The 23888-nt window shown below is 36.3% G+C and overlaps 3 protein-coding genes across 3 annotated transcripts; 2 read left to right on the forward strand and 1 right to left on the reverse strand.

The window, feature by feature from the left end:
* Window positions 1-1303: 1303 nt before the first annotated feature.
* Window positions 1304-3068, forward strand: LOC147285014 (putative pectinesterase 63). Its single transcript, XM_086245760.1, has 4 exons — window positions 1304-1795; window positions 2271-2477; window positions 2566-2801; window positions 2909-3068. Exons 1-4 carry the CDS (start codon window positions 1304-1306, stop codon window positions 3066-3068), a joined length of 1095 nt encoding a protein of 364 aa, XP_086101886.1.
* Window positions 3069-7633: 4565 nt separating this feature from the next.
* LOC147285015 (uncharacterized) lies at window positions 7634-10009 on the reverse strand. The gene is made up of 3 exons (XM_086243014.1): window positions 9735-10009; window positions 7970-8684; window positions 7634-7877 (listed from the first exon to the last, which is right to left on the reverse strand). Exons 2-3 carry the CDS (start codon window positions 8589-8591, stop codon window positions 7852-7854), a joined length of 648 nt encoding a protein of 215 aa, XP_086099140.1. The 5' UTR covers window positions 8592-8684; window positions 9735-10009; the 3' UTR covers window positions 7634-7851.
* An 8029-nt stretch (window positions 10010-18038) lies between these two features.
* LOC147285016 (Riboflavin synthase-like superfamily protein) lies at window positions 18039-23020 on the forward strand. The gene is made up of 14 exons (XM_086244834.1): window positions 18039-18672; window positions 18801-18960; window positions 19331-19379; window positions 19731-19844; window positions 19929-20351; window positions 20469-20852; window positions 20942-21037; window positions 21176-21291; window positions 21402-21586; window positions 21651-21820; window positions 21912-22100; window positions 22192-22320; window positions 22516-22594; window positions 22803-23020. The coding sequence occupies exons 1-14, from the start codon at window positions 18039-18041 to the stop codon at window positions 22910-22912; spliced, it is 2838 nt and encodes a 945-aa protein (XP_086100960.1). The 3' UTR covers window positions 22913-23020.
* The last annotated feature ends 868 nt before the right edge of the window (window positions 23021-23888 follow it).

Consider the following 23888-nt stretch of genomic DNA (forward strand, 5'->3'; position numbering starts at 1 on the left):
AAATACATATAGTGGTTATAAATTTATATTTCAGTAGTAGAAAGATGAAGCCATTAACATTTAAAGAAAAAAAATATGACTATACGACATGTGATGGTTATAGACCACAAGTGGTTAAATTGTAGATTTTTCTATCAAATGCTTTTGTTATTTAGTATCTTATATAGTCAGATTGTGCTCATTTACAACACTAGTCATTGGACCACTGGTGGGCATGGATATATGAGATTTTTTTTTGGTTTTGCTACAAAGAGGCCTAAGCCCAAAAACAGAAACTGCCATGGATGAGAAGATTAGTTGATAGCTAGTGTCCCATATCCCCTGTAGTGAGTGTTGCGGAATACCATGCCAGATCTGCTTAATTATTCTCTCCAATGCGTACTCCTACTCCTCCTAAAAGTCTGTGTCTTCTGTGTTTGGGAATTAGACACAGGCCCATCCTCATAGCATTAAACCCATGCGCCAATGCCGGCCCACTCTGTTCACTCCTTCAGTCCTTCTCCTCATAGAAATGGTCTTGCATGACCTGTCCAGCCTGCCAATTCTAATACCAATATTGGTTTGGTTTGGTTTGTAACTTTGTAATTTGCGTAAAACATTTGGCTGGCATCAACCGTTTGATTTCATAGCCCAACCTTCAACGCCATCGCTAGTTTCATTTCACGATGTGAAGTCTTACCTTGTAAAAGATGCATCTTCAATTTGGGCAATTAACTGTACCAAGGAAATGACTTAATTGATGGTGAGTAATGCTACGTACTGAGATGTGAGATGATGATAAAATCACCTAGTAGAGCATTTGTGCATGGGAGTAAATTTTGGTTGTGACGTTGCATGTGTTATTAATCCATCAGTCTGGGTCCCACTCTATTAGAGAAATAGTGCAAGATTTATGATTGAGATGTGAGACCATGAATGGAGTTGTGAATAAGGCCATGAATCCAAAACTCGATCAGCTATGATTTGAAGCTCCCCCTAGTTAACAAGACAGTCTCTTATATATTTGTCACTTGTTCTTTTGGTCCTCTCCATTACCCAAACACCTCTTTAATTACCTCTTAATTACACTCCAACCACTACTCAGCAAACCCCTGCAACTTGCTCTGCTTTTAACTTGTACGAATTCACTTCCTCACATCTACATACAAACAATCCAATCCAACAAACTCCAAGAACCACTGTGTCCGTACATACGTCTCGATCTCTTTTTGTTCCCCGGCCCATTATATATAAACCCCTCTCTCTCTAACACATTTCAAGAACCACTAGCTCATCAAATTCAAGAATTCATTCAATTTCATCAATGGCTTTGAAACCGACTACGACGCCGTTTCTTGCAGTGGCGATACTGGCTGTCCACATCATCTTCTCAGCAGTTGATGTGTACGGACACCCCAACCTCATCCCTCCGCAATTATCCGAACTCGAGCCCTGGCTCGTCCACAACCAGCGCAAGGCCGACTACATCAGCCGATCGTCATCAGGCGGCGCGGAGGACGCCGTCAAGATCGTGAGGGTAAGAAAAGACGGCACTGGAGACTTCAAGACGGTTACGGACGCCGTCAACAGCATTCCGTCAAGAAACACGCGGCGCGTGGTGGTCTGGATAGGCGGGGGAGAGTATAGAGAGAAGATTGTGGTGGAACAGTCGAAGGCGTTGGTGACTTTTTACGGAGACAGAAACGACGTGCCGACTATCACGTACGACGGCACGGCGTTGCAGTACGGGACTTGGAACAGTGCCACCGTGGCAGTGGACTCCGACTACTTCGTGGCCGTCAACATTGCGTTCGTGGTGCGTAATGCGTGCGTTTATGTATTTACTTAATGATTTCGTAATTCTTTGCATGCTTTGCCTTATTTCTCGTTGTCTTAATTTGCTCCATAGCTCATTGCTACCTAGCTGTCTCCAAGAATGAGAGAGAGAGAGAGAGAGAGAGAGAGAGAGAGAGAGAACAAAATGGCATGCATGTCCTGTTGTGTGGTTAGGGTGAGCGATGACCTCAGCATAATGGAGGCCGGTCTAGAAAATGAAGACAATGACTATCAAATTTTAGCATAATGTTCCGTTTTAAAACCCCCCGTTTGGCTTAATTCCCCATCAAAGACAGTAATTAATGCTATCATCTAGACAGTAATTTTAGTTTATCATATGCTGTGAATGGTGTATATATGTACCATACATATATAGACAACATGTCATCGATCGATCATGTCACGCCCTCAATGCACTATTGAATTAATTTCATTGATGTGGCATGTACGTGTAGAATTCGGCTCCAATGCCGGATGGCAAGAGGGCGGGGGCACAGGCGGTGGCGATGAGGATATCAGGTGACAAGGCGGCGTTCTACAACTGCAGGTTCATTGGATTTCAGGACACCTTATGCGACGATAGGGGCAGGCATTTTTTCAAGGATTGCTATATCCAAGGCACTGTTGATTTCATCTTTGGCAATGGAAAATCCCTCTACTTGGTATACATGAATTAATTAATTCATTATCTTCTTAATTATATGTATAATATTAATTAATCATATATCATATATGCATGCATGCATGCAGAAGAATACGATAAACTCAGTTTCAAACGGAGTGGGGGTGATCACAGCACACGCTAGAGAAGATATGGCAGATGAGAGTGGATTTGCGTTTGTATATTGCAACATAACAGGCACAGGTGACACATTTCTTGGGCGTGCATGGAGGGAGAGGCCTAGAGTGGTGTTTGCTTACACATACATGGGGACCCTCGTCAACAGCCAAGGATGGTCCAACGCTATGCACTCTGAGCGTGACAAGTAATTAATTAACATATCATCATGAATTACTCTACAATTTAATTAATTAATTAAAACGTACGGTGATTTAGGATGATGATTTTATTTGTATGTATTTTTGTGCGTAGGACTGTGTATTTTGGGGAGTACAAGTGTATGGGGCCGGGTTCGAGCTCCTCGGGTCGGGTCAAGTATGCAAGGATGCTATCGGATGAAGAAGCAAAACCCTTTCTCAGCATGACTTTTATCCATGGAACCAAGTGGCTTCTCCCACCTCCCAACCTCTGATCCAAAACTATGAAAACTACCACGTACGTACTATATATGTACTTGTTATAATTAGAGATCGAGAGAAAGTAAGAATGCTAGGTACAAGGAAATTAATTAAGGAAGCTAGCTAGCATTGTTCTTGGATAAAAATGTATCATGTGTTGTGTACGTGTAGTTTTGTGATCAATGTTGTAAGTTCGTAACAAAGTCCGCTCGATCTGCAGTGAAAAAGTTGGGTTATCTTAAATATATACGTTCAGTACAAGGTAGAAATTCAGTTAATATATTAATTGAACTGCTAGCTAGATATATAGGGTTTCATGGGTTATGTTAATTAATGTTATTTAACAAATAGCTGTTGTTACTTGTTAGGATTGTTGTCATGATTGAGCCATAGTACTAAAAGAAATCAACTTCTGCCACTAAAAAAAAAAAAAAAAAAAACTCTCCCTTAAATGATGGTAAGGATCATTACTGAGTAACACCACATCAATAAGATAACTAACTATGGTCACACTTAGAACATTTCTCATTATTGAAGGGCCGGCTATGGCCTGTCTAATCTTTTTTTATTTATTTTTTTAAGTTCTTTTTGAGTACATTATTGTTTGAAAAACAAAAAAACAAAAAAGAACAAAAGATTAGAATCCAAATCCCATTTGGATCCCCTTGTATTTTTATGTTTATGTTGAACGGTCAGCCCATTGTAATAGTATGATAATGAGGCTGAGTGATGGCCCAAATTGGATTTTTGTAATATTTCCCACTTGTCCACTTTTTTCCCTTATAATCTTTTAAGGATCGATCTAAGCCGACATGTATAACCCACAGTGTGGCATTAAAGGCTAAAAAGCCTAAAAGTCATTGGAGGAAGCCTTTTTAAATGTGAAGAAACAACTTTTTTTTTTGGCCAAGCTGAAGAAACAACTTTAATCATGACAAACCATGGCACATCATGTATAATAATATCCTGCCTGCGGCGGAAAAGCTACTCTCCAGTCTCCCCCCTCCCCTTAATTAATTATAATAAATTATTCATAAATTTAGTTTTTTAAAATTTTTTATCTATAAACTTAATCAATTAAAAAAGTAAGTTCCAACCCAATCTATCCGTGTATGTTACTAGATGTAATTTGAAATTTACAAAGGGTGTAAATATTTAAAATTATTCGTGTTACGAATTGAAATTCTCAAGAAATGTCTTGAGATGTCCTCAATAACGACTTGAGAAACTCTTGTATATGTATGACATTAGAAGTGTCAAAACATTACTTGTGATGTCAGTATGTACAATTTAAAATGCATCAAAGCTATAAAATATTTAAGGAAAAACTTTAGCAAAATGACTCATACTATACCCTTAGTCGCAATTTGGGATCCTTAATTGGAATAAAGTGAATGTCGCATCTTCAACTACGACTAGAGGTATAATATGAGTCCTTTTGCTAAAGTTTTCCTAACATTTAAAATGCCTCGAACTACAAACAGTTTTTCTAAGAAACGACTTGAGAAATTCTATGGTATGATTTTAGAAGTGTCAAAATATGACTTAGGATGTCACTAGGTATAATTTGAAATGCATCAAGGGTATAAACATTTAAAATGTCTCGAGCAGAAACAATGAGATTCTCAAGGAACGACTTAGGATGTAATAAAGAACGACTTGAGATACCCTAAGACACGACTTGAAAAACTCTTGGGGTATAAATTTAGAAGTGTCAAAACATAACTTGAAATGTCACTAGATGTAATTGAAATGCATCAAAGGTATAAACATTTAAAATACATCGAGCTATAAACTGAAATTCTCAAAGAACGACTTAGGATGCTCTAAGAAACGACTTGAGATTCTCTTAGGAACGACTTAAGAAACTCTAGGGTATGACTTTAGAAGTGTCAAAACATGACTTAGGATGTCACAAGGTGCAATTTGAAATGCATCAAAAGTATAAACAATTAAAATGTCTCGAACTATGAACTTAAATTCTCAAAAAACGACTTAGGATGTTTTAAGGAGTGACATGAGATTCTCTAAGGAACGACTTGAGGAACTCTAGGGTATGAGTTTAGATGTGTCAAAATATGATTTGGAATGTCACTAGGTACAATTTGAAATGCATCAAGGGTATAAACAATTAAAATACTTCGAACTACGAACTAACATTCTCAAAGAACGACTTAGGATGCTCTCAGGAACGACTTAAGAAACTCTAGGGTAAGACTTTAGAAGTGTCAAACATGACTTGAGATGTTCCAGCCACCCGCAAGCCTCTGCCATCCCAGCCCTTCCCCCTCCCTCACCCACCGAAATTCTCAGGGACGACTTGAAATTCCCTAAGGAACGATTTGAGATGCCCTAAGTGTTGATGTAGTTTGAGAATTAAATCCTAATTCTCACCTTCACGGCGTACAAGCAATAATTCGATGAAAGATAAATAACAAACACAGCCAAGAAAACAGAAAATAATAAACCAACAAGCACACACAATCACACCGAGATTTGTTACGAGGTTCGGCAAAATTCCTGCCTACGTCCCCGGGAGAGATCTCCGTTCTTCACTATGAGAATAATAAGTATTAAGATTACAATTGGACTAAATCACATAACCCAATCCCCAAATCCCTTGTACACCCTTTCACAAAGTGTTTCCCAAAACCCTAGATCTCTCACCCAAGATTAATTACCTAATCTTGATCTCACCAATTCTAGATTGTGTGCCTCCCAAGAATCCTAAGGACTTGCTCACTCTAATCTGATTCTCTCACGTTTTTCTAAGCCCCTAAGGTCCTATTTATAACCATAGGCCTTATATTACAATCCTAGATAAAGTAGGAAGAAAGTTAACTTTGAGTAGGAAATAAGTTTCCTTTATACACAAGGAAAACCTCAAAACTTGCCCAAAATGAAGTCCAAAACGCACCAGGAATTAATAACCTTCCAACACCTATTTGGACTCCTAACTTCATCCTAGAATACCATGGAAATCCCCCATGAACCAGGAAATCTTCAAATGCGAGCCAAATTAACAACACTAAGAAACGACATAAGAAACTCTAGGGTATGACTTTAGAAATGTCAAATCATGACTTGAGATGTCATTAAGTACAATTTACATAAAAAACTTAAATGTTTAAAATGTCTGGAGTTACAAACTGAAATTTTTAAAGAACAATCTAAGATTCCCTAAGGAACGACTTGATATGCTCTAAGGAATGACTTGATATGCTCTAAGGAACGACTTGAGAAATTATTAGGTATAACTTTAAAAGTGTCTAACTATGACTTTAGATGTCACAAAGTAAAATTTGAAATGCATAAAAAATATAAATGTTTAAAATGCCTTGAACTATGAATTGAAATTCTCAATAAACGATTTAAGATGCCTTAAGGAACGATTTAAAATGCCTTAAATAACGACTTGACAAAACTGTAGGCTATGACTTTAAAAATGTCAAAACATGACTTGAAATTTCATTCGATAAAATTTGAAATATATCAAGGGTATAAACATTTAAAATGACTCGAGCTATAAACTGAAATTCGCAGGGAACGACTTGAGATGCCCTTAAAATTCACATGGTCGAAAAATTAACTGTCGAGCGCTCTATATGCAGATGCATCTGCACATTTTTAGGTTGCAGATGCATCTTTTTGGCTTGCAGATACATCTTTTTAGACTAAAGATGACATGTTTTAAGTTGTAGTTGCATATTTTAGGTTGCAGATGCTTATATCGAGCGCTCGACAAGTCCCACCCCAAGCACTCGGTGAAACTTGCCGAGCGCTTGGCGGATAATTTGAGTTTCTACTTAAGTTTTGGGCTACCTGAAGTTTGACTTGACTTTCTTTCTCGTTTAAGTTTATAATTAAAGCACCATTTTAATTAAGCACTAGACAGTTGTATTGACTCTAATGGGTTAAGTCAAGCAGTTTAACCCATGGCTTTAATCCAATCACAACATGCAATTTTCATTCGCAGTACACAACTGGGGAGTGGTGTCAAACTACATGAATAATTGAATATGGGTCTGTCTTATAAAATGCAGGTTCTTCTAGTCCTAATGAATGGGGGACCAAGGGAGGCTGTGAAAGATATGCATTATGCATGACAAAGGGGCATTCAGAAAAAAAAAAAAAAAAAAAAAAAAAGCCTGCCATTGGATTTGGTCCTTCACATGATAACTGTCACAGATTATGTACAGTTGTATATCTAGAATAAGACCTTAATGCTTGTGATCCTGGAACCATGTGCACCCAGAGAGAGAGAGAGAGAACATTGTCTATGGAGGCCATATATAGGGGCCTTCTAGAGCATGTGCCATTATTAAAAAATTAAAAAGGATCAGATGCATAATATTGTAATAACTAATAACTAAAGGGAAACTGATAGTTGAGATGTCAACCTCGTCCAGGGTCAAGTTATTCTATGGTGGCTTAAAGACTGAAAACAACTATGAATGGCTCATCAAGGCACTTGAAAATCAGTATAGAATTTGTTTGTCAGAACCATATATATTAATTGGGAAATTAATTAATATGGCATATATATCATCAAACATCAGATGTAGGTCACATTCAACCAGAGAAAATAGAGAGGTTGACATTATCACTCATCACCAAATTGTGGGCAACACACCTGAAAAGGGTGAAAACTCTCTAACTAAAGTTTTCCTATTGTTTGTTAATTAAAAACAAAAAAGAGAATACAAAGATGTCTGCATACACGGAGACCCTGCGTTACACCAGAAAATCAGCCCTAAAATCTGGACCACTAAAAACATCAGCATAATTACTTACTCTTCATTGAATGAGTTTCCAGTCTCCAGCTGCAAAAGCACCAAAAAGACATAAGGTCAGTAAAATATCAAACACTAGTGATGTGATGCCACAAAATCTTTTGCAATGAATGCATTTTCACCTGGGCTGTCATCAGGGTGAGCTTTCTGATGGTTCTCCATGCACTTCAAGAGGTACTTGAAGGTCTCAGTCTCACATGGGATGGTGAGCCCGCCACTATGATCAAACCCAAACTCCTCCTCAGCCTTTTGCAGCAATACTTTGAAAAGGGAGTGACTAAGATAGCTAGTGGGAATGATGAACCTCCGAAGCTCCGGTCCAACATAAACCGCCAAATATCCCTCGGGGACGTCAGCCGGCAGTTCGGGACTGTAGCAGTTATCCTCGTCCGAATCACAACAAATAACATCTGTTAGCCTCCTGTTAATTGCCGGTGAAATGCCCCCACGATTTCGATCAGAATGGGGACTGCTCCCCATTCGATCAGAAAGGGGACTGCCCGCCCTTTGATCAGAATGAGGACTGCCTCCCCCCCTTTGATCAGAATGGAGACTACCCAACCTTCGATCAGAATGGTGACTGCCTGCCCTTTGATCAGAATGGAGACTGCCCGCCCGGGGACTGCCTGCCCGGGGACTGCCCGCCTTTGAGCCAAGGGTGACAGCTTGCCACTTCTGCAGGATTTCTTTAAACTTAACAATTTGCCTGATTCCAGTCAACTTGCTGCTACCATTCTCATCCATTGCTAGATGTTTACCAAAATTGCCAAAAGAATCCCAAGACAGAATTCAGAGCGTCAGATTCCAGACGACAAGGTCTCATCCGATCTTTTTCCACTACATGTACAAGAGTTGTTGTCAACATAAAACGATTTAACTTTAAACAACTCTACAATGGCAAAAAACCTTTAAACAACTCTACATTGATTTCTATATTGCAATCAAATTAATCGAAATAGTAACATGGGTAGTCATTTTTGTATTCTGAAAAGTTAAAACCATTAATTTTTTTGGAAATTCGGATCAACTTTATAATGCTATGGCTCAATATTTATATGGGCCTCAATAGTTCAGCCAAATTCTTCTTTTTTGGCTAACAAATGAACCAGATTTCAATCACTCGTAAAAAGCATACACATCTAACAAAACTTAGCAATCTGCCTCACTCTGGCCAACTTGCTGCTACCATTGTCAGCCATTGCTAGATGTTTCCCACAATTGTGTTAAAAAATAAATCCTAAGACAGAATTTCAATTCCAGATGACAAGATCTCATCAGTATTTTCTTCCACTACATGTACATGAGTTTTTTTGTCAACATGAAATGATTCACTGCAATCATTATTTTATGTACCGATTCTACAAGTTTACAACCAACATCCTAACACTTTAACCAGCACTACATTGATTACTAGGATCATAATCAAATTAATTGAAATAGTAACATGGGTAATCTTTTCTCTCCTTTTCCGAAATTTGAATAAAATTTATAATATAAGTGGCTCAATATGTGGTTTCAGCCCAATTCTTCATTTTTGGCTAACAAATGAGCCAGATTTGAATCATTTGCAAAAGCATAAGCTTTAACCAAAATAAAACAACAGGAGAATATGTCTCTCTAGGAATGGAAATCTCAGTGACTCGGTTCCATGTCAAATGCGACAATGCCTATATTAGTTATCTGAATCTGGTTAATTACATTAAGATCTGTAAAGTGAAATTTCAATTCCTCAAAAACCCCATCAACCCAGAAGAAAAAGAAAACGAACCCCAACACCAAAAACATCAAACAGTACCATGCAACAAAGCAAAGGAAGGAAATAAATCTGGAAATTCAAAAGCACTAACACAAATATACATAATTGTTAAAAACAAACATGCATATTACCTGAGGATGAGGAGGGCATCAGCTGCAAACCCGAAGAAGAAACGCCATGGGAGCTTCGGAAGGGAATAACACAGAGCGGGCTCTCCAAAAGAGACTTTTTTCAAGGATTTTCTAAATTTTGCAATAATAATAAACCCCAGGAGCGAAATTGAAGATGGTGTTGGAGTTTTACTTTTGTAATCTCATATCTATTTTTGGAGGAAAAGCTTTTTTCTTTCTCTCTCTCTCTCTCTCTCTCTCACTGGCTCTACCCCTACGCTTTCGGAGGACTCTGTTTCTTCGGTTTTCCTCGGAACCAAACAAAACCAACGGCTTCTATCAAACTTGATTTCGTATTTGGAAGATGAATAATGTTATACTTACCACATTTCTTATACCACATTCTTATACCATCTCACGTGTCATTACTTTATTGGACAGAGTTTTTCTTTTTCTTTTTTGATTTTATTTTTTATTTTTGAGTATCCAATGTATGAATGCCATGTAAGTTGTCACATAAGGTGGTATAAAATTATGGTATAAAAATGTGGTATATCTAGCACTACTGTTGTAAAACCCCAAACTAAACTTTTAGAATAATGCTATACTTACCATATTTCTTATACCACATTCTTATACCATCTCACGTGTCATTACTTTATTGAACAGAGTTTTTTTATTTTTTTTTTGTTTTTATTTTATTTTTTAGTATCCAATGTATGAATGCCATGTAAGTTGACACATAAGGTGGTATGAAATTATAGTATAAAAATGTGGTATATCTAGCAGTACTGAAACTTTTAATATGGAATTAGTGATTAGTGATTAGTGTTTGGCATCTCAGCTCAATTTTTTAAGTTTTTATTGCAAATTACAATTTACACGTGTCGTGTGTAATGGCATCCACCTTTGCTTTTCTTGGGTTGGGCCCACGTGCTCAAAGGAATCCTCAGAGTCCATGGCCCGCCTTTTTGGGCCCCCCGCCAAGTCATTGCTTCTTGTTGGCTTTTTTTCCATTTTCTTTCTTACTTTTTTTTTTTTGTAATTTGAATGTTACTATATTGACCAACTTGTAATTTGGAATTTGAAAAGAAACAAAGGTAATTTACAAGTTTTTGACTTTGAGGAGATATATCTATGTTTCTTTTGATCACGCAATTAATTATTTGTTTGTTGATTTTATTAGCACTTAGTATATTATTTTCACATTTTTTTGGGGTTTATGTTGAAATGATATAAGATTACAATTATTATAAGTTTTCATAAGGAGAAAGATCATTATATCATTTTTTTGGGGTCAAAATGAGTCTATATATAAGTAGAAAGGAGGTATAATAATCTTTTTATCATCCAAAAAGAGTTAGTGACATTATTTTTATAAAAAAAAAAAAAAAGCAATTTAAGAGTCGCCTCTGTATAATAGTTTTGAAAATTTTCTTATAACTTTATTATTATTTTTAATTTTCTTTCGTAGTAATGTATAAACTATTTTAGAACAAAGACCAAACCTGACCAAGTACGAGAGGGAGAAGATGGGAATGGAAGTGGAAGAAGAGGATGGGATGGGATGGGTCAAAATTATAATCTTAATTTTTTTAAGAAATTTATAAAAATAAAGATAAAATGCATGTTATGGTATTTGAGATAAAAGCAAATAACAATGTTAGGTGTCATTATCCCTACCTATTAATTTGCAATGATGGTAAACATTACTAAAGAGCTTTTTCTTAGTAATTACTTGCAATGGAGGATGAGATTGTATTAATTAAATATTAATGTAGCTTGAATTGTAGGTAGAGAGACTACTGTAAGCAACTTCAACTTGTCACTCACACATTACCAAAAGTTTACAATAAAAATGAGGGGAGGGAGAGAGTACTAGACTACTGACTACTAGTGAAGGTTTTTAGGTTGTTGGAATATAAGCTTGATATTATTATTGTTATTATTACTAATTTATTAGGGATGGTTGTTACTTGTGACCACCCTCTTATTAGTCTTCTCTTTCATACCAAAACCTTTTTTGTACTACACGTGATTACCACCCCAACTATTCAATTCTTGTGTAAACTTTATAGTTAGATATAATCAATTATTTATTGCGTGGAAATGGAAATTATATATAATAGTACATGTAAACTTTAAGCTTCCAAAGTTGGGCATTTATTTTATTTTTTAAATATAATCATCCTTATTTATTAAAATTGTTTAAAAAATTGAATAGTAAACTATTAAAAGCCCCTACTTTTGAACTTGAATAATTCAAAACCTCCAGCTTTAATTAAATTAATTCAAAACCCCCTATTAAGGATTTAATCTCTCCCAAAACCCCCTGGTCAGCTATATCCAGCTAGGTTTGACCCCTATTTGTTTTCAATATTCCAATTATAACCTTGAAAAAATATCAAGGCCAGCTATTTTGGAAATCGCTTTCTCTCTCCCCCAACCCGATCTCTATCTTCTCTCTCGTCACTCTCTCTCCACGCGCCTGTTGACCGGCGATATCGTCGTCGTCCGGCAACGGTTGCCAACGAGACCACCATCATTAGCTTCGTCTCTTTCTCCTCTTCCTCCCTTTGCCATCATTCGCCCCGATTCATGCCCAAACAGCCCAAATCACCGCGACCAGATCAGTGGTGCTCGTCGGCTATCTGCCTTTTTCGGCGGAGTTGGAATGCCAAACCACCCAAGCCTTCTTCCTCTCGACGTCCTGAGCACAATGGTGTGCTCGAATTCTCCATCCGATCAGCCACGGCGGCAGATCGAAGCCACAAAGGCCGCGGCTTCTCCGCAGGTGATCTGCCTTTTCCGGTAGCCATTTCCGACGAGTCAGGTACCTATCTTCTTCACCTCGTTGTGCTCTTCAATTATATATATTTGGATTGGTCCAATTGTTGAAGAAACAAGAAAACCCAAATCAAACCTCACGACCACTACGGCTGCTCCGCCGTGAGTGGTGGCGATTAGAACCTTATTTTATTCATTTTTTATATGGTTATTGTGTGCTCTGTAATTTTGTCGCTTACAGACTTTTTTTGTATTCAATGCACTTAAATTTTGATTGCAATTTATGTCTGTAAATATCATGAAAATGAAAATTCAGTTTCATTTTGTTCATATGTATGTTTTGTTGGAAGATTAAGACCTGTTTGTTGTTTATTTTGTTGGAATAAGGGTTATATAATTATATATGTATGTTTGTATCATGAAAATTCATGCTTTTTATCTGCTTGTTTTGTACAATGTGTGATTTAACAATGAATATCTAAATGATGGTGTTTCAATCTTCAATATCATAAAAATTTAGTTTCGTGAAAATTCAGTTTCATTTCCTGAAAATTCAGTTTTAGTGCGTGAAAATTCAATTTCAGTGCGTGAAAATACAGTAGTTGGATAGGGAACTTTAAACCTACATTTATTGATTAAACAGTTTCATTTCGTAAAACACGAGTTTTAATTGAATTTTGAATGAAATTATGGTTTTGAAATATGATGAATCAAATTTGCAAGTAGAAACAGATCGAGGCAGTGGCGACTGTTGTGTACTCATCGCGCGTGAGGTAATCAGACGACGTTGTTTAGGGTTTCAATTTCACTAAATTCAATTTCACTGAATTCAGTTTCAATGCATTCAGTGAACTGAATTTGAATTTAATGAATGCAATGAAACTGAATTCACTGAAATTGAATTCAGACTAAAACTGAATTTAATCTATAGTGAAACACTGAATTGATATAATTGTTATTTTTTGTCAAATAAAGGTGTAACTGTTTTAGTAAAGTAGAATTGTTTTAGTGAATGTGTAATTGTTTTTTAATTAAGATAATTGCATTTTAGTCAAGGTGTAATTGTTTCATTACTTAATTCAGTTTTAGTAAGTGAATTCATAACTGAATTTTTCAATTTAGTGTAACTGAATTTCTGAAATTCAGTTTCAGTGTAATTGAATTTCTGAAATTCAGTTTCAGTGTAATTGAATTCTTGAAATTCAGTTTCAGTGTAACTGAATTCTTGAAATTCAGTTTTAGTGTAATGAAATTCAATTTCAATGTTTGATTTTAGTTTTAGCGAAATATTGAGTTTTAACAAAAACTTCAATTCCAGAAAAAAAAAAAAAAAAAACAGTTTCACCAAATTCAGTTACAGTGATGTCAGCACGTGTCAGCATGCGTCATCGCGCGTCAGAAGGGTAATTTAGGATTATAAATTATAGGGGGTTTTGAAAAAATTTCTAAATAGGTGGGAATTTAGGCAAATTTTTTAGATGATTTGGGGGTTTAAAATTACGGACTAAAAATTGAATATGTATAGAACTTGAGGGCAAGAGTATCCTCTGGTGCTCATCCCCAAATCTGTTCCAGCAGTTACCGTTGTACCCTAGATAATTGTTTTATTAGACTCAATATATTATTTCTTAAAAATTGGGGTCAATTCACCTTTTAAAATAAATAAAAAAAAAAAAAAAAAACTTGTATTTGGGTCAATTCACATTAGCATGAAGCTCTCAGCTAACTGTGGAATCATATTGCAGATTTGTAGGACGTGGATTATTGTTCTATTACAACAAAGGAGAATCATATGTTGGACTTGGGCCACTTGAATATTTGGGCTTCTAGAAACAACGATTGTAGGATTTTAATTTTCATTTGGGCCTGACTGAGTAATCTTGTAGGTCTCGTTTGGGTTGTCAAGTGATTGAAAAACCTGATTATGGACCTTTCAATATGGTTTATCTTGGAACATAATCAATATTTTAGAGCTATTGGTTTTGATTGGGAATTTGTGGTTAGAAATGATTTCAACCAAAGAGTAAAAATTTTCTTCAAAAACAATAGGAGTGAAATTTTTATTTTTTTATTTTTGGCCACTTAATAGGATTTAAAATTTAAATATGAGAGATGGCTCTATAAAAAAAGGGCTGACACCTGTTTAACACTAAGGGCCGACACCATCAAAATGTCGGCTTCAAGACATTACTTTGCTATGTACCATTCGTTCTTTCTAGTTGATTAGACTGCAGATTAGTGGTTTCCACCTAATTTCCCAAACCACTGCTTAAGAAATCTAGTTTGCTTCTATTTTTTGTTGCCTAGCTAGCTCGTACAATGTTTTCAGTACCAGGAGAAGAGTACAACCTAGGCCCCACTATGTCTAATGTTCATCAAAAGCATTTCAAGTATTTCACCCTTTGTCTATAAACCATGCATGACTATTTATATATTTACCTATCATTTTTTATATTATTTATAATTAAGAGCATGCAAATAAGAAATTTACATTTGTTAATGCATGCATATAAACTTCATCTATATATATTATCCTCTTCTTCATGCACCCGAAAAAAAAAACCAATTAATATACATATTTATGACACAAATTAAAACAAAAAGGGTGAGAGTGCAAACTCTGCAAAGTACAAAAATCTCCCCAGTTTTACATGCAATTATGTGTTGCATGAATGGACATTAAAGGTACTTTAGTCCTAACGTACAATAACAAGAATTGTACTAGCTAGGCCAAAGTTTAATATCTGCATTAAAGTCAATAAGTTGGTTGATGAGTTACTTGTCTCAAATCTAAACATATGTGTGGTGAATTGTTAGACTTTCTTTCCATAAAAGACAAAAACACGTGAGCTATGGCTTTCAGTTTCAGATGAGATAGCACTATGTACTAGTTTTGGAAGTAAGTTGTAAATAAATCAAACATGAACGTTTGATTAGGCACTACATATGTAACAAATCACTGCCAGGAGTGACATGCAAATTAAGTTCGACCTAAGCAATTTGAAGTCATTACTATACCTTTTTCTTTTTTCTTTTTTGGTCAGGTGAAATTGATTAGAAACATGAACTAAAAGTAGCCAGTCAAACGTACGTTCATTTTAATTTCTTACCATACACAAGTAGTTGGTCTAGTCGAACCAAAAGCAGACTTGTGCCAGCGATTGGGTTATCTTAAAATGATATATATAGTACGTACTTACATTAATATAACCATATTAACAGTACTATGAACTAATATGTTTAATCATACCCCTATATATGTATTTATATATATACAAGTTTGATATCTGAGATTATATATATATATATGAGTCACCTACCCCTTATATATTATATATATATAAGGGGCAGGTGATTCAGCTCTTTAATTAATTTGATCATCAAATTTTTTTCAAGACATATATGGGAGGTTGAATTCTGATAAGAGTGGGGCAATCGGTCGATCTGACTCATAGTGTACATCTTAACTACTATAGGCATGAATAGTGCATGAGCTGTCAAAATATAAATCCAAGTCCAAGATTAGATTCTTAATTTCCCTGTCTAGTCTCTATCAACCTTTTGTTTTTCTTTTAACATTTATTCCCATAATAAGCTAGCTAGCCAGCATGTCCACCAACTCGATCAATTGACCCAAATACCCAATTAGAATAATTAGTATATTATTGAAAGTTCAATATAATATAATAGTATATATACGTACATTATTGTTTCTAAACTACATATATATATGCATTAATTTCTGAAAGATTATGTACACAGCCAAAGCCAAAGGATTGCGTGTTTTATTTCTATGATTAATTAACTACTTGTTAATTATTTATTTAAAGAAAAAAAAAGTGAGAAATTATGATAGTTAAGAAAAGTAAGTTAAGCGCGCAGAATTGATTAGAAAAAAAAAAAACAAGGAACGTACTATAAGTCTATAACTTAACTTTAGGATATTGGGTCCACCAAACCAGCATGGTTTACAGATGAAGAAACTGAAATTGATCTAACAGCTAGTTCGTACTCGATATCAGAAGATTCAGAACGTACTTGAAATTGAAGTACTAATTAACTGTACTATATCTAGCCAATAGCCATAATAATGTAGTAATGCAGGTACAAGCTGCATATGCATGTGCTGGTAAACCTTCTAGAATCAGAGGATGGAGCTAACATAGATAATGATCATTGACCACCTTCTAAAATTTGACACTTCCTAATTTATAAGGATGAGTTGGTTACTACTTGATTTATAATTACCAGCCAAAAGAAAAAAAAAAATGTAAATATGGCTCATTATATATAAGGAGTCAAACATTTTTAATTTTTTTTCATTGTATATGAAATATGAATTAAAGTAATGTTTAACGAAAAGTCTAACATAAATTAATTATAGTACTTAATTTTCGTCCTCAATGCTAGGCTACCAAGTGTTAGATTCACTCGAATTCCCTTTTATTAATATGTTTGACCCAGGTTTTTGTTTTTTTTGTTATAAAGGACACACACACACATATATATGGCATCATAGCAAACGTCTTGGATGTAAAATTGGATGGATTAGAATATTAGATTTCTTGACTTGGACATATAAATTAAACAGGCAAAGTAATACCATATTTGGGTGTACGTATTATTTAAAGGTTGGTTCTCAGTTCTTAGTCTCCCAAAAGAAAAATTAGCATCGTAATTAATTGGAACGGCCATACGTGTACAAAAGACCACCAACAATATTGCTAGCTATCTAGGCTGCCTCATGGGCTGTAGGAGTGGGAGACATGAACTTGTTAATACGTAGACTATACGTACATAGAGCCTCTAATTGTTTCTTACTCACTCTTTAATTTCTTAATTTGAAAAATGGTCAAATCAAATATTAGTTATATTTATTTAAAGGAGACTTAGAATGCAATCCATTTTATAAGTCTTTTTTAGATTAAAATTGGTAGTGATTTAGGGTTTTTAATTAAGTTTTTTTATTTTTATTTTTTGACGGCTTTATGTTAAGTTTTAACTCTAAGATTTTGGGCTCCAAGAAACACCATTTAAATAGGGGTAAATACTCTTCAAATTAGAGAAGAACTTTATTATAAATTAAAATTTTTTTTATAAATTAAAAGAACTTTATTATGAATTAATTTTTTTTTATATAAATTATTATAAATAAAAAAAATTTTCTTATAAATTTTAAAACATTCCAAATCTTCATCTAAAAACTGTTTTTTTTTTTTTTTTTTAAAACCTAAACTTAATTATATCTTTATTTAATTTAAGAAAGAATAAGTGCATGCATATATAAGTTTCTGTAAGTGGAATAATTGTTGGGGAGACATTTGGTTTGAGAGAGAGAAGAAAATCTCAACTACTCTAGAGAGGTAGCATGACTAGGCAGAATGCGTTGAAATCGTGTGTAGCGAATCGGTTGGGAGGTGTTTGTCTTGTTTTTTGGACCCCAAACGTGTGACCCAAGCCTCCACCTCCACCGCTCTTAGTTTTACAACACAAACCTGAGACAGAGACCCAAATAAAACCTGAATTTAATTAATAACAATGACGTCGCCGACGACGTCGTTTGGCTCCAGGCGCAGCTCAAATGACAGCCCTGGATTTGAATTACCGGAAGACTACTCCAGAGGATCATCCGTTGGTGGCGCAATGTTGCCGATGTTTCTCAACGACCTCAGGCGGCACAACAATCACCACGACGACAACAAAGACTTGGTGGAAGTCACATTGGAGCTCAACGACGACGACGACTCCATTTTAGTATGCAGCGTCGCTCCGGCGCCAGCTCCTGTTGCAAACGACTCGTCGTTGGAGGAGGCGGCAAACGGAGGAATTTTAGGACGGAGCCTCTCGGCTACGTCGCGGAGCATTCGCCGGACGTTCGGGTGGCTGATCAGATCGGCATCGTCGAGGACCACCGCCGCGTCTAATTCCTCGTCAGCCGTGGACCTCACTACTACTCTCTCAGCTCGCGAGGTTCGCAGGCTCAAAGCGAAGCTTCAGCGGACGAGATCGAGCGCGCAGCGAGCTCTCAACGGCTTGAGGTTCATCAGCAAGAGTACTACTAGTACCGGAGAAAATGGCGGTGAGGAGGCGCTGTGGAAACAAGTGGAGGCGAGGTTCGACTCGCTCGCCAAGGACGGCTTGCTCGCAAGAGCAGACTTCGGTGAATGTATAGGTAGCAATTCATTCATTAATTAATTACTTAAAGTGCAAGTTTAATTAAGCGTAATTAATTTGTTAATTTCATTGTTTGTTTGGCTGCCGAGAAAATGATTGGAATGTACTGAACTACTGAATGTGAAGGGATGGTGGACTCGGCGGAGTTTGCGGTGGGGATATTTGATGCGTTGGCGAGGAGGAGGCAGCAGAAGATTACCAAAATAACCAAACAAGAGCTTCGCGACTTTTGGCTCCAGATTTCGGACCACAGCTTTGACGCGCGTCTTCAAATTTTCTTTGACATGTATGTGGGCCTCTCTCTCTCTCAATTTTGAACCGTTGATTAGTTTTGTATTGCCGTCTTTTTACTGCTATAGTGTAATTACCTTCTTAATGTTACTGTGAGTAAAAGCGAGACCATCCAAGATTAATGCACTCAGACAATGAAGTTGATGTTCAGTGGTGCACTTGTCTTAGTTGACCAAAAGAGAAAAAATTTCCCACATCGATTAGCTATGTGGTTGTGTATTTTGCTGGTTAAAAAAAATTAGTTCATGCTTTTGTCACCTAGAATTGGATAAAAATAAAAAAGTAAAAGATAGAAAGTCCATTACTTCGGTGTTTGGCTGGTAAGAAGTTTTTTCTTCTAATCTTATTTTTTGGAATATTTTCAGGGCGGATAGCAATGAAGATGGAAGAATTACAAGGGAGGGAGTGCAAGAGGTAAAAATTGTTCTCTGGGGGAAAGAGAAATCCTATCGAATTAACATTGCTTAATTTCCTAGTAATTCGTTTTGTTTGGTGATTTCCTGCTATATACTTAATTGTCTAATACAAGATAATGGTTTTTTGGCTGTTTAAAAAGTAAATTAGATTGGACAAAAATGACTGTGCATTGGTTTGTAGCATCTTAAGGAATATAACTTAATGTATAAGTTATTATATGCATCAAGCCAATTATGGAAAATGCAAACCATAGGATAATTAGTGCCCCATTCGCTTATGCATGCATATTAAATCTTGCCACAATCTAATGAAGTTTAGTTGCTTAAGTTTTGTCTCTTTCAATTACAGCTTATAATGCTCAGTGCTTCTGCAAACAAGCTATCCAAGCTCAAAGAACAAGCTGAAGAATATGCTTCATTAATAATGGAAGAACTAGATCCTGAGAACTTCGGTTATATTGAGGTAAAAATGAACAACCTTCAAATTATAATAACCATGTGAGTGGTCTTTGTGGGTCTTATGTTATTAATTTTACCGTTTAATCAGTTATGGCAATTGGAAGCACTGCTTCTACAAAGAGATGTATATATAAACTACAGCAGACCACTGAGCACAGCAAGTGTAGCTTGGAGTCAGAACCTGAGTTCCTTCATGCCCAAGAATCTGGTGAGGAGAGTAAGCGCTTCACTTCAGTGTCTTATTCTAGAGAATTGGCAGCGGGGTTGGATTTTATTGTTGTGGGTTATTGCAATTGCTTCCCTTTTTGCCTGGAAATTCTACCAATACAGAAACAAGGCAGCATTTCAAGTCATGCACTATTGCTTGCCAGTGGCTAAAGGAGCTGCAGAGACTCTCAAGCTTAACATGGCTCTCATCCTTCTACCCGTTTGTCGAAACACACTGACATGGCTTCGGTCCACAAGAGCTAGGTCCTTCATCCCCTTCGACGACAACATTAATTTCCACAAGGTAAAGGTCTAGTCACCACTCAAAAGGTTACATGAAGTGAGGATCAACTGTTGGACAATTGCTTTCTTTAAGTCACAACTGTTTGACATTTTCTTTCAAATTCTTACTATACCACAGATGATTGCATTTGCTATAGGCATTGGGATAATCCTTCATGCTGGTAACCATCTGTCATGTGACTTTCCTCGCCTGGTAAACTCATCTCCGGAAAAATTTGCCCTTCTAGACTCTGATTTCCATGACAAAAAGCCCACCTACAAAGTCCTGCTTACCGGAGCTGAAGGTGTGACTGGAATTCTAATGGTCATTTTAATAGCCATCTCCTCCACACTAGCAGCACCACGATTTCGGAGAAATATGGTGAGGCTTCCTGTGCCCTTCAACAGATTGACTGGATTTAATGCATTCTGGTATTCTCATCATCTGCTAGGTCTGGTCTACATTTTGCTACTCATCCATGGAAGCCGTTTGTATTTGGCGCATAAGTGGTATCAGAAAACGGTAAGAAATTAGAACAATAATATATTAAAATTACAATTTACAACATAAGATTTATTTATTAGCTGATTCTCATACTTCCTAATTACCAGACATGGATGTACATCTCTGTTCCATTGTTGCTCTATATAGCAGAGCGCAGTCTGCGAACATGTAGATCAAAGCACTACTCAGTTAAGATATTAAAGGTAACTGATAATTTGTAAATGACAATTAGTTTTTGTGAGACAATTTTCTGCAATATTACAGATGAAAGGATCAAAGATGTCCAAGACTCGATTATGAAAGTGGAAGTTTAATAACACAATATTGTTGGTCTCTAACAGGTTTCAGTCCTACCAGGAAATGTGTTTAGCTTAATCATGTCCAAGCCACCTGGATTTAAGTACAGAAGCGGGCAATACATATTTCTACAATGCCCAACAATCTCCCCATTTGAATGGTGAGTGGGATTTTTTCAATACACCTTCATCTTCCCTTCTCAGCCTCTCCCATTTTTTCACGAAATGTTATTATGTGCTAAGTACCAAACCATCCCTTTATTATTTCCAGGCACCCATTTTCCATTACCTCAGGACCAGGAGATGAGTACCTCAGTGTTCATATCCGAACAGTAGGAGACTGGACACGAGAACTGAAGCAAGCCATTACTGAGGGAGATGATTCATCATCTTTAGTTCATCAAACGAGACCTTTCCAGCTGGGAAATCTGGATCAGAGATGGTATGAACACCTAAGCAAATGTAGCTTCTGAGATTTAGCTTCAGCATATTGTGCCAACATTAACACAGTACATGTAAGATCAATGCAGCCAACCCAGATTGTTTGTCGACGGTCCATATGGGGCACCAGCACAGGACTATCGAAATTATGATGTCTTGCTCCTCGTGGGGCTTGGGATTGGAGCCACTCCTTTCATAAGCATTCTTCGAGATCTTCTTAACACCACAAGAACATCAGAAGAACAAATGGTAAAATTCACAACATCTAAGTACAATATTTCTGTAATCTTATATATTTTTCTCTTCTTGGTACTTAAGTTATAACGTATGCATGACCTAGGATTCAAATACAGAAACTAGTAGATCGGACGACAGCCTTAACAGTTTTACGTCTTCAAGTTTAACACCCGGTGAAAAGAAGAAATCACAGAAGATTACAAATGCTCACTTCTATTGGGTTACCAGAGAACCTGGCTCTTTTGAGTGGTTTAAAGGAGTCATGGATGAGGTTGCAGAAATGGATCACAAAGTAAAGCATGACTTTTAATCATTTTACATAATAATTGTATTGGCTAGGGATGATCTGCAAAGTGACCCTGTTATCCTATTCTCTTAAACAGGGTCAGATTGAACTGCACAACTATCTTACGAGTGTGTATGAAGAGGGTGATGCAAGGTCGACTCTAATCACCATGGTCCAAGCTCTCAACCATGCCAAACATGGTGTTGACATCCTATCTGGCACCCGAGTATGGTCTTTCTTCACCATTATAGTTGATACACACTTCTTTCAATTTTGCAAGTCCTATAACCATTCTCTGCCACTTGCCATTGCCAATCACCAAATGGCAAGCAGTAAATTTGAGGAACTAGAGTACTAATAAGATTGACATATTTTTCACTTTTTAAGCAATTTATGACCTTTCAACATTGATGGGATGCAGGTAAGGACTCACTTTGCAAGACCAAATTGGAAAGAAGTGTTTACCAAGATAGCTTCCAAGCATCCGTTCTCAACAGTAGGTAAAGATATTCTACCAGAATTGAATCGCTAATGGCAGTGCCATATGCACTTTCAAACCAAGAATGTTACAATAACTGGATCATATCGGTTAAATGATCAACTGCATGATTTTTTTTTTTTTTTTTTTTGTTTATCTTATGGGACGTGTATCTGATACAAAAATAAAACTAATGAATCAAGAAGTTTAAAGAATCTGTTAATTTGCAGGGGTATTCTACTGTGGGATGCCAATGTTGGCAAAGCAGCTGAAGATGCTATCACATGAGCTCAGTCATAAGACATCCACACGCTTTGAATTCCACAAGGAGTATTTCTAAAGCTGGAGGATCACCATCAATATACCAAGCAACTATTCTTTGTATTCATTCGGATTATCGATCTATAAAAGAAAACAAATATATGTACAGTCTCATTCAAGTAAGGATGTTAAGTAAGAACAATTTCTCTAGGTACCATCTGGCAGTGCAGTTTCATAATTGGAACCGTTCATGTTTTAGGTCTATTCTCAAAGGTTATCTTGTAAAAAATCAGCTAAATTAGCAATTGTTTGGTCATACCATTGGATAAAATTGAAATGATGTTGGCTAAAGAGTTTGAATTATGTTCTAAAGTATGAACAATTTCGATCATTTAATTGTAGGTCCAGACTCCAGAGATGATCCTTACTTTTTACTTGAAAATTTCCCTATATATGTGTAATGATATATAGTGGCTCAAAAGATGTAAATCCAAATTGTTTATTATATATATATATATATATTCTATGTCCGGCTATTTATTTTCAAAATACATTGATGACTAACAAAGATCACATCTCCACCTAATTCGTAATAAGCACAATCTAATAATTGTTTATCACATATCCGCCTACATTCTCTATAACCTGCTCTAAATTCCTTAATTTAGAGCCTCTCCTAAATTCACTAGCATTTGCTGTCTTCGTATGCAAAAGAGACATGCGAGTGAACAACCCAAATCATCCAACACACGAGTGATTAATCTCTTGTTGTTGCAAGGGATCACGTGCAAAGCAGCCTTTAACTTTATCCTAAATTCGTTAACTTCCAAATTGTGCTTGTCCTCGAGCTTCAAACTTGTTACAACCTCCATCAATGGTTGTAACAAGCACATGATGTGGTGGTTGAGGTGACTGAAGATTTCGTCCCCAATCTTTGTTTGTTTGAGGACTTCAAATAGTATTGAGAAATCTTCCATTAAACCAACAGCTGCAGCAGCAGCTTGTCACTGAGAACATCCTCCGTGAATTGAGCTTCAAATTGTTTGCAGCCAATT

Source organism: Dryas octopetala, chromosome 5 (genome assembly GCF_963921425.1).
Source record: "Dryas octopetala chromosome 5, drDryOcto1.1, whole genome shotgun sequence".
Classification (NCBI taxonomy): domain Eukaryota; kingdom Viridiplantae; phylum Streptophyta; class Magnoliopsida; order Rosales; family Rosaceae; genus Dryas; species Dryas octopetala.

Coding starts and splice junctions, on each gene's coding strand:
- LOC147285015 (XM_086243014.1), bottom strand. CDS start 8,591: ATGGATGAGAATGGTAGCAGCAAGTTGACTGGAATCAGGCAAATTGTT. Junction 7,878..7,969: donor TCACCCTGATGACAGCCCAG/GTGAAAATGCAT, acceptor GTGCTTTTGCAG/CTGGAGACTGGAAACTCATT.
- LOC147285014 (XM_086245760.1), top strand. CDS start 1,304: ATGGCTTTGAAACCGACTACGACGCCGTTTCTTGCAGTGGCGATACTG. Junction 2,478..2,565: donor ATGGAAAATCCCTCTACTTG/GTATACATGAAT, acceptor GCATGCATGCAG/AAGAATACGATAAACTCAGT. Junction 2,802..2,908: donor ATGCACTCTGAGCGTGACAA/GTAATTAATTAA, acceptor TTTTGTGCGTAG/GACTGTGTATTTTGGGGAGT.
- LOC147285016 (XM_086244834.1), top strand. CDS start 18,039: ATGACGTCGCCGACGACGTCGTTTGGCTCCAGGCGCAGCTCAAATGAC. Junction 20,352..20,468: donor ACAACATTAATTTCCACAAG/GTAAAGGTCTAG, acceptor ACTATACCACAG/ATGATTGCATTTGCTATAGG. Junction 21,821..21,911: donor GAACATCAGAAGAACAAATG/GTAAAATTCACA, acceptor TGCATGACCTAG/GATTCAAATACAGAAACTAG.